The sequence below is a fragment of the Rosa rugosa genome, chromosome 6 (assembly GCF_958449725.1).
Source record: "Rosa rugosa chromosome 6, drRosRugo1.1, whole genome shotgun sequence".
Lineage (NCBI taxonomy): Eukaryota > Viridiplantae > Streptophyta > Magnoliopsida > Rosales > Rosaceae > Rosa > Rosa rugosa.
The window spans coordinates 47253521-47264050 of NC_084825.1; the positions used below are offsets into that span (position 1 = coordinate 47253521).

The window sequence follows — 10530 nt, forward strand, 5'->3', positions numbered from 1 at the left end:
GGCTGGCGAGTTAGTGTTGACAAAGTTGAGTGTCAAAGCTTCACTGCTTCTGCACATGTTGTCCTTGTCATTTAGTTGTTGCGCAAGTTTTTTTTTAGTCGGAGCCTCGTTGGCTCTTTCAGTCAGTCATTTTAGAGTTCCAGTGTGAAGTCTAGTGGTCATTTTTGTGTAAGAGATGTTGCCCAAAATCATTGTAACCAGTTCATTATTAATGAAGTTTCTTCTTGATAAAAAAAAAAAAAAATTGCTTTGTAGTTCACTGTTTTACAAATCGCCTCCTACATAAACTCGAATTAAAATCGATTTTATCTTCTTTTATTGGCTTATGTTGGTTTCATTTCTCAATCAAATCTTCACGCTTGTCCTTTTTATAGGTTAGACTTCGCCAAATATGAATGGATTACGGTGGCCTCATGTGATGTGTAGTGAGACTTAACAGTGTACATCAGTGACAGTGTGACACTAGTTGCATATGCCATGCCATGCCATGACTAAAATACCTACATTAACATCCAAGCATAGATTCACTAGTTCTATCCTTAAATTTATATATACAATATCGAGTTTTATTCATATCATATTTATAGACTTAAAAAAACAAAGCATATATAGAAATTAAATGAAGATACTCATATATGCTAAGCAATAAAGGCAAAATTGTAATTCTATGTGTTGCTCGAGCAATGCATGTAGAACAATTGTGAAAAACCAATTTAATTAGGTATTGGGCAAATAATGAATGCAATACGCTGTCTTTTTTAACATGATGAACTATTCAAAACGACATCGTTTGAAATTTATCAAGACACGAAAAAGTTGCGAAACATCCACGTATTTAAACACTCGTCAACCCTAACTCACAAACTTACACGCCGTCTCAGTCTTCAAGACTCCTTGCTGACTTCCATCGCACACTTGGGCATGTCAAGAATCAGAAACACCATTTAGGTACTAAATATTTTTCTTACAATTCTTCAATTCAAGTATATCATTTCCGATTGTTTTTTTTTTTTTCGAAATTTGTGTGTGTTTTTTTAATCAAATTCACTCCTTTTCAATTATGAACAAGAAAAATATCTTTTGATCTATATTCATGTGATGAATTGAGATTAATGTTGTGGTCTAACTTGGAATATGAAAAATCAAAGACCCTTTGAAAAAAAACCAGAATTAGTTAAAACTCAAAAACATACTATGAATCAAGCCCAACAACCACCCTCTTAATTTATAATTCACGTACCTTGAGAGTTGAAACCAGCAATCAGCAATCAGAACCTGGAATTTAATTTTATCAAGACTATTAACTATACAAATGTTTTGTTTTTTTGCTCCGATTAACAAGAACAAAGAGTACAGTCACCATCTCATTGGCGCATTCTGAAACGACTCAAAACCTCAAGAAAAAGTAAAGCCTTTTTGCTTATTCATTTCTGGGTCTCTCTGTTCTTCAGGTTTCAGAGTGCTCTAAGCTTGAGCTTCACAATGGCTCCAAGAAGAGGTCGAGGTGGACCACCCAAGGTATTGCCTTTTTTCCCTTGTCAAATTTTTCTCAGTTGTTCCTGCATTTTCGGAGTCTTTTGTTTAATGCTTCTTCTTTGTTTGAAGACTTCTCGTATGGCTGCCGCCGTTGAGGCCATGGCGGACATGGGTTTCGAGCCCAAACTGGTCCGTCAGAAGGTGAACCGGTTACTAAAAGTGGGTGCTTTTTATTTTTTGCGTTTGAGAATTGATCCCCTCTCATTTTGTTTTGTGAAAGCAAATTGCTTTGGGGTTCTGTTTGACATGTGAGAAGGGTTTTGGTTTCAGAAAGACCTTTATGGAGAAGAGGGCTGGCGTTTTATTGAAGAAGGTTCTTACAGTGTACTACTTGAAGCCCTTCTGGAGGAGCAAACAGATGGTGATGAAAATGGGGTAATGTCGTTTAATGCTTGTCTGAAGTGAAATACTAAAAAGATGGGATCTTTGTTGTTTGGCATCTCTAGAAAATTTGATGGATTTGACTTGATGTGTTTCTGTGTTGTGGTTTGCCTTTCCCTGCGTTGTTTAGTGGTTTCTCATTGATGTAAAAAAGAAGGCCCATTTGTCTGTGCTTACTTTAGTGTTCTCATTAAAAAGTACCAATTTTTTCATCTCAAGCAAGATTCTCGAGGGATTGTAGCTGTTAGATTCTTGTGAATTGAAATTTTGATGAGGATCTTGCATGGTTGAGTGCCTCCATTGTACTTTTACTAGCTTGTGTGGCTTCTGTGAGTGGATATATAAAGCCATCAAAGCAAATAGTTCCATGATTGTCTGGATCTCTTTTGTTTTCCTCAGTAGACTACGTGGAATGTGGATAGGTTTGTTTACCCTATTGATGTTTTAGAGTACAAAGCAGCAGTTTCTTTTGTTCGGTAGGAAAACACTGCATTTTGTCCACTGTAAATAGATTGATATGTTATACAATCAAAGGAAACATCAGGACTAGATGTTAAAACTGCATTCAGTATATTGCTCTGCTCTTAATTACCTATTGCAAAAGCTATGAACATATACTCGAGACTCTTTTTCATCTGTGCCATGGTTGTGTGTATACTCTGTGTTTCTTTGTATTGTCTTTGCAGTTTACACTATTGGTAATTGATTTCAGAAGAATTTTCCAAATGTTTCTTTCCTGCAGTATTGTATACTAGTGTTGCATATTCTGTTGTATACTTGTGTTGCATATTCTGTTGTATTTTCCACATTTAGCTTACTTTATATCTTATTTTTGGTCTACAAGAATGCTTCTCCGGAAAAATCAAAAGGTGGAAAAGATGCTGAAACTGCAGGAGCTGGACCCTCCTCGAGCAAGGTTATTCTACCTTTGATGTGAATGATATATTACCATGGATAGCATTGCCTACAGTTAGCTTAATTTAACTTTTCACTTTCCCAGAATGCTTCTCCGAAAAAATCAACCTGTGGAAATGACGCTGAAACTTCAGAAGCTGGACTATTAAGCAAGGTTACTATTATACCTTTAATGTTATGTAATAGATTACCCATTGATAGCATTACATACGTATAGCTTACTTATTTTACTTCATTTTCACTTTTCAAGGATGTATCTTTACAAACTGATGCAAGAGGTGTAAATGATACTGAAACTTCAGGAGCTGGACTATCCATAATCAAGGTAATTATACCTTTAGTGTTACCATGACAGCATTACATATGTTTACCTTTACTTTATTTTTCACTTTTCAAGGATGTGTCTCCACAAACTGATGCAAGAGGTGTAAATGATGCTGAATCATCAGGAGCTGGACCTTCCTCAAGCAAGGTTATTTTACCTTACAGTATGTTACCATTTATAACATTGCTGGCATTTATCTTACTTTGTTATTTTTTATTTTCCTAGGTTGCTTCTGTAGAAAATGATCCAAGTGGTGGAAGTGAGGTTGAAACATCAGGACCTGTACCCTCCTCCTTAACCAAGGTTTTTCTTCCATGCTCAAACCTTGAGACTGTGAGCAGAACATTAGAGAGCAAGGATGATCTGGATTCCTCATCACATAACGAACCTTTGACCACTGCATCGCCCACTCAATTGCCTGGTAAAATTTTCTTAATATTTCTAGAACTTTATATATGTTTCTAACTGTATTCCTGAACTTCTTACTTTTTTATTTCAGAATAACTAGATCTAGTATTATTCCCCTCTTGAAGTCCATTAGTATAGCGGTCCATCTTGCTATGAGCATAGATAATGACAGTAGGCTACAAAGATGATGCTAGTTTTATCCCATTCCAATAGATTCTCTGCATAGTTGAACCTATACATTCCCAGAGAGAAACAATTTGCTAAGCCAGTTAACTGTGTCACATTCTAGTCATAGGAAAATTTTCTGTTTTCCAATAATGCAAAGAAGAATTTGAAGTCTCCCTAGTATTCACCTGTTTTGCAATTGCTAGTTCAGACATTTTTTAAAATAATTTCAATGCTCTTATAATTTCAGTTCCATTAGATTATGAACGTTCACTTATTTTGTAGATGCTGATAACTTTCTCCTACCTACTGAAGGAGAAATACAAGGCCAGCAAGGTACTCCTGTTACCCACTCTGTACAAGAAGTTGATACTCTTCCAGCCAGGAGGCGTAGACCATACCATGGTTGGGTTGGTTGTGATGATGATGATTTTGTGGAACAAACAGAGGCTCCATTGCCAGAAGTGTTGCGGAAAATGTTTATTCTGACTGTTGATTCTGGTAAGAGAAAGCGCAAGAGAAGGTGGGATGTGAAGCCTGAGAATATGTGAAGCTCACTCATTTTCTCTTTCATCCTATCAAGCTTTTAACCGTTCTATAGGAATGTAATCTTTGTATGTAAAACCTCAGATTTGGTGACACAGAAACTAGGTCAATTAGATATTCAGATCTTCTTTTGGTGGCAGATATAGATGCACAATTGATGTTTGCTTCTGCCAACTGGTGCAAAACTTTAGAGAAGAGAATTGAGAACCAAAATTATAAGCTTTTGGAGCATGTAGAATGTGGTTTAAGTTTGTGGGTGGTTTGGAAATTTCCTTATCGTTTCAACTTTATTGTTCTGCTAGAATTTTTTCTGTGGAAACACCATTGGTGACGACTTTTTATCGGCAAAATTATTATCTATACACTATATTATTATTTAGAGAAGAGACTTTGTTAGTCAAAATTGAAATCTTTGACAGATATAATCCTAAAAGATTAAAAAACTTTGAGAATAAATTAAGGGGAAATGATGGAAAAGGTCACATTAGATTGTGAAATGATAAAAAGGTCAAATAGTTTCCCACTTGATAAAAAGGTCCATTATAAATTGTTAGTAATATGATAATTATAAAGTAGATTTTTATTAAAAAAATAAAAAAGAAATTATCTCATAATCCCCACTTTTCTCTCCCACTATTTTCTTTCTGCAATAACTACCACTGAATCTATTTCTTCTGCAATAACTACCTTTTTTTTTTTTAACAACAAAAATTTTTCATACACATGCAGAGCATGTGATTGCAGACTAGTTACAATATGTGGGAACACCTTGGCTATCCTTTTTGTCTGCAAAAGTACTACTACAATTTAATTTTGATTTTATGTAGGAAAACTTTTACCGATCACCTTCCGGTCGGGACATAGGTTTATAGGATCACATTAGGCAATGAATTTTCATCGAAAACATAATTATTACAATTTTTTTTTTTTGTGGAAACACTTTTTGATTTCATTTGGTTTGCAGAATGAAAAATTATTCATTTGTCTTTCTCATAGGAAGATAAATCAAAATTTTCATAAACTTTCTATTTCTATATTTGATGAGTAATTAATGCAATGAAAAGGTAAGGAGAAATGAATCATTTAGATGAGTAATTAATGCAATGAAAAGGTAAGGAGAAATGAATCATTTAGGGGTATATGGGGGGATTCACTTTCTCCAACTTTTTCTTTCACAATCCATCTGAGCTAATCCAGATGGAAACGCTAGAAACACAAAAAAAAAGAGACAGTTATGCCAGACAGTAGAATCCCTATCTCTAAGATCAAAAGAGGCTAACTTATTAAGTACAAAATTAGCTTCATAAAAAATATGCCTAAATCTGATAAAATCAAAAGAGGTTGCGAGCCTTTTGTACAAATAATTTTAAATGATAGGCCAAGCTAGTCTGTTTCTTTGTTTCTTGGTCTTTTGAGTTTTGACCCCTTACTTACCAAAAAAAAAAAGGGATGCGAGCCTTTTGTACAAATAATTTTAAATGATTCTGATTCCTATAATATTCCGAGGTTCAAATTTCAATATCAATTAAAAAAAAAGACAAAAAATAGAAAAAGATATGATTACGCGCCTATTAACCCAAGGAACCGCAGAGCAGATATTTCCTCTGTAAGTTTTCTGTAAGGATAAGACACTCTCTGAAGCTTCAAACTTTCCAAACCTTCTGAAACCCATTAAACCCTCCTTAAATCCCAGCTTCAATGGCAATTGGGTCTCATCAAGATTAAACCTTTTCGCTACCCATCAATCCATTATGAACTTATCCGCAAATTTTCGCGGGAATTTCGTCCCCATTTCCCAGTGTAGCTCCTGCTGCGATCTTCGGTTTCAACCATATTTAGCTTCTTCTTCATCCTCTGGTTCTTGGCCAAAACGGTGTCGTATAAGCAGCTTGAAGCTCCACCACATTTCCAGGTAAGTCTTAACTTTTCTAAGATTTATTACCCAAGTTTTCATTTTTTTTTAGCTATTATTACAATGATTGTTGTGTTTTTGGTTATAGAGGTGAATTTAGAGTTTTGAGGAAGCGAGAAGTGGGTTGTAGAGTTAGTGAGACGGAGAAGGAATCAGATAGCAATAATGATGAGGTGAAAATTTCAAGTTGGGTTTTGTAGGGAAGCAATTTTTACTGTGAAAGTTTCCAACTTTGATTGGTGGTTTTATGATTTATGTTGGTGTTTGTAGGAGAAAGAAGGTCATGAACATGAAGGTGGAGATTCTAGTGAGGCCCAACTAGATTCTCAGCCTATTGTTGCTAACCAAATAAACAATGAGGCTGAAAACAAGCCTCAAGATGGTGTCCAGGTACTGCCTGTTAATTGAAGATTTTATCTTTCATATTACATGTTGGAGTTTCTCGAATTTAACTCGTAGATTGTGTTTATCCAAGAAATTAGACAAATTCATTGATCGGTTTTTTGCATGTAGAACTGGTAAGTGAGTAGCTTAATGTTTCACAGTCAATGGTTATACATGAAAATGCTGACCGTAGGCCTAGGAAGTTAGTCACTGGACTTCCATATGCGTTGTTTATTAGACATGAGTTTAAGAGTGGTTCAGCATGAAATCCCCCATCACAAACCTTCATCTATAGGCGAGTTGTATAGTAGATATCAGTCCCTTAAAGGAGAGCTTATCTGCCTGAAAGTTGGCCTTTCTTTCTTCAACTTTTGTTTATCATAGAAGTGAGAATACACAATGCATTTATTTTGATCAGCAGCGTATTGAAAATGAACTCTGTTGACTGTTATTGTGCTAAGGTTGTCTTTGAAACAGGATGTTGATAACGTAGAAGTTGCTAGTGGATCACCTCTGCCAGGTGTGAAGGTGATTATGAAGTTCTTTTACTGTTCCTTCACTACAAGATGCATCCTCTTTTCATGTCATCTTTTAACATCTTTATCTTAATAATTCCGTGCACAGCCACAGCAAGGTGAATCAATCCGGATTCCAAAAGAAACTCTTGAAATTTTCAAGAACCAAGTTTTTGGCTTTGATACTTTTTTCGTAACAAGCCAGGATCCATATGAGGTGAGCTGACTGGTTACAGTTTCTTTACCTGGTAATGAAGTTCTTTCTAAACTTCAAAGAGAGATTTGGAGATTTTACACGCTTATTGTGGACTTTAACATCTCCTTCAGAAAGGATTTGAGAAAATGCCAATCATTGGATTGCTATTTATATATGCTTTGTAGCCTCTGTGGATTAACATCTGATTATTGTGTAACTTCCTCAAGGCTGGAGTATTATTTAAAGGAAATCTGCGAGGGAAGGCTGCTAAAAGTTACGAAAAGATATCAAAGAGAATGAAGGTATCTCTCTCTGATACTTCCTTCATTTTCACTGCTCAAAATGTTTGATTGATTCTCTGTTAACATCTGCAGACTGTTTGCAGGATAAGTTTGGGGATGAGTACAAGCTTTTCCTTCTAGTCAATCCTGAGGATGATCAACCTGTGGCGGTAGTAGTTCCACGGATGACATTGCAGCCAGAGACAACTGGTGATTATCTAGCTCCTGCTTTTTTACAGGAATTCTCATAGAAATTGTTGGAGCTAATTAGTGTCTGGAACTTATGGTTCGTTAATGATCGATGGTTTGTGGTCAATTGTTGCAGCTGTCCCAGAGTGGGTCGCAGCTGGTGCTTTTGGACTGGTCACATTGTTTACCTTACTTCTTCGGAATGTTCCTGAATTGCAGGCCAATTTATTGTATGCAATTTCTTTCGTTGTACATCATTATATATGCTTTTGAACATAGCGCACACTCATGATGATCTGAATACATTAGGATATTTTTCCCTTTTGCTGATTTTTTTTGAAGCAGATATCTGCATAATGTTTTTTCTCAATATATCTCTGTTTATGTGTGCGCGTACATGCGTGTAATTACCTTGAGCCAAATGTCTTGTTGAAGGAAAAAGAATAAGAATTCAGCTCCACTTTACCTTAGTGTGCTCTCTTCCTCAAGCTGGATACTCCAGTTTCTTATTTTTGTCATTTGTTTATTATTTTTTTCATTCTTCTTAAAGCTGAAGTTTTGAACTATAGGTTGTGGGTTTTATGTCCAGTGAAATTTTGAAGACTACCTAGGAAACATTGACTGGTTTTCTGTCATTTGATTGATGATAGTTTTCTGTAATGTCCCAGTTCGGCGTTTGATAATGTTGAGCTGTTAAACAAAGGCTTACCTGGAGCCCTTGTAACTGCACTTGTTTTGGGGGTGCATGAGCTTGGCCACATTTTAGCTGCAAACAGCACTGGAATCAAGCTTGGAGTGCCATACTTTGTCCCCAGTTGGCAGGTAATTTTCATAAGCAGAACGCTCCTCCGACCCCCTTTAAAGGGATAAATCTCTGTTTTCATCTACTAAATAAATCTCTGTGTAGTGTGCATGCGAAGCAGTGCCTATATTGTTAATATAGTTAAATTTAATCTTTTTAGTAAGTTAAGATGTTGTATCTATACGGGACTCTTAATGAAAAACAACTCGTACTGGCTGCTACACTAAGTGCAATAATCATAAAAACTGTCATCTGTGATCATCTACTTGTCACAAGTTCAAAGCGATGCTAAGGAGTAATATACAAAGGATAGTCTAACTTACACAATGCCTGCTCATCATGACTTCATGAGTCTGTATTGTGCTTGTAGGTGCATAAAATACTAGTCTATTTTAATTTTCTTTTATTCAAAACTGATATAAATTCTAATGAGCTATTTTGCTGGCAGATAGGCTCTTTTGGTACAATTACAAGAATTGTAAATATTGTACCCAAGCGTGAAGATCTTCTGAAAGTTGCAGCAGCAGGACCTTTAGCTGGATTTTCCTTGGGCATTGTTCTTTTGCTTTTAGGGTTCATCTTACCGCCCAGTGATGGTGTTGGTGTCATTGTTGATGCTTCTGTGTTTCATGAGTCCTTTCTTGCAGGGGGTATTGGTAAGCACTTTACTTCCAAAATAAAATGCATGCAGAGACATTGTGTAGTAATGTGTTTGCATGTTCAAATATTGGTAGTTTTCCATTTCAATCACCAAATGTCTGCGTAACAGTTTGTGAACAACAGTATCTAGTGCATAACATACTTTACCAACCAAGTTTTTGGACTTCTTCACTTCGAGCTTTGTTTTAAGTTAGATGAGACATTGACTGTGACATTCACTTCTCTTATAGCAAAGCTTCTTCTTGGTGATGCACTCAAGGAAGGCACACCAATATCTGTTAATCCTCTCTTGATATGGGCATGGGCTGGACTTCTTATCAATGCCATTAACAGCATTCCTGCCGGAGAACTCGATGGGGGAAGAATATCTTTTGCCATTTGGGGAAGAAAGGTATGCACCATCTAAAGTTCATTACAAGTTAAACTGGAAGCACGGAGGCTGAAATCTGATATAAAATACCACTTGATTGTTTCCTGTCACAGGCTTCAGCTCGCTTCACTGGTTTCTCAATCGTGCTGCTCGGATTATCTTCACTAATCAATGATGTGGCATTCTATTGGGTAGCTCTGATATTCTTCTTACAGAGGGGGCCAATTGCTCCGCTTGCTGAGGAGATCACAGATCCTGATGACAAGTATGTTGCCGTAGGCGTGTTAGTTTTGTTCTTGGGGTTGCTGGTATGCTTACCATACCCGTTTCCCTTCACAGATGACATGACCAGTTTGTCAAGTTTCTCAGGGTTAACAGATATGCTCTGAAGCATATTTTCTCATAGGATCATCTGAGAAAATGATAGATACATACATATTGGCTCAGATACTAGTTTGACACATACATCATCAATCATGTCCAAATGGATACTTGAGTTTATTATCTTTTATTAATACATAGCAATAATTTTTTAGTTCTTTTTACCTTAACTGTCATTATATAAGGCCGCTTGCAGCTGAAGAAAGTGGAAACAATGGGTTGGAATATTTGTTCTTGGTCTTCATTTAAAATTGGGTCCAAGTCCCAGAGTGTTGCGGACTTTGTGGGCGTTTCAGTTTGAATGAAAACGCTTCCACATTTTCAGATGTTTTTGACTTGGACCATTTTTCATTGGGATTTGATGGATAGAAATCTAGAATTGAACCCAATTGCCCAAAAAAAAAAAACCAATTGCTCTAAGAAGCAAAAACCAACTAAGAACATTGTAGTTGATCATCCTTGTGCTTATCGTGAATCGACATGATCTTTGAGCATAGAATCCAAGAGGGTTGGTAGGTATTTATTATGGTTACGGTTTGGTTTGGTAATTACTGAACGGATGGA

General features: G+C 36.2%; 2 protein-coding genes across 3 annotated transcripts; both read left to right on the top strand.

Moving 5' to 3' along the window:
- The first annotated feature begins 1275 nt into the window (after positions 1–1275).
- LOC133717245 (uncharacterized) lies at positions 1276–4611 on the top strand. Of its 2 annotated transcripts, none has more exons than XM_062143927.1 (9): positions 1276–1518; positions 1606–1695; positions 1807–1911; positions 2762–2833; positions 2918–2986; positions 3083–3157; positions 3230–3304; positions 3383–3578; positions 4016–4611. In XM_062143927.1, exons 1-9 carry the CDS (start codon positions 1483–1485, stop codon positions 4279–4281), a joined length of 984 nt encoding a protein of 327 aa, XP_061999911.1. In that variant the 5' UTR covers positions 1276–1482; the 3' UTR covers positions 4282–4611. The 2 variants fall into 2 exon arrangements, with proteins under 2 accessions (XP_061999911.1, XP_061999912.1); XM_062143928.1 differs by having other exon boundaries at positions 4046–4611.
- Positions 4612–5847: 1236 nt separating this feature from the next.
- On the top strand, positions 5848–10130 carry LOC133718417 (probable zinc metalloprotease EGY2, chloroplastic). The gene is made up of 12 exons (XM_062145249.1): positions 5848–6188; positions 6277–6361; positions 6459–6578; positions 7050–7100; positions 7197–7304; positions 7511–7585; positions 7669–7774; positions 7890–7983; positions 8422–8575; positions 9004–9211; positions 9446–9606; positions 9699–10130. The coding sequence occupies exons 1-12, from the start codon at positions 6028–6030 to the stop codon at positions 9972–9974; spliced, it is 1599 nt and encodes a 532-aa protein (XP_062001233.1). The 5' UTR covers positions 5848–6027; the 3' UTR covers positions 9975–10130.
- The last annotated feature ends 400 nt before the right edge of the window (positions 10131–10530 follow it).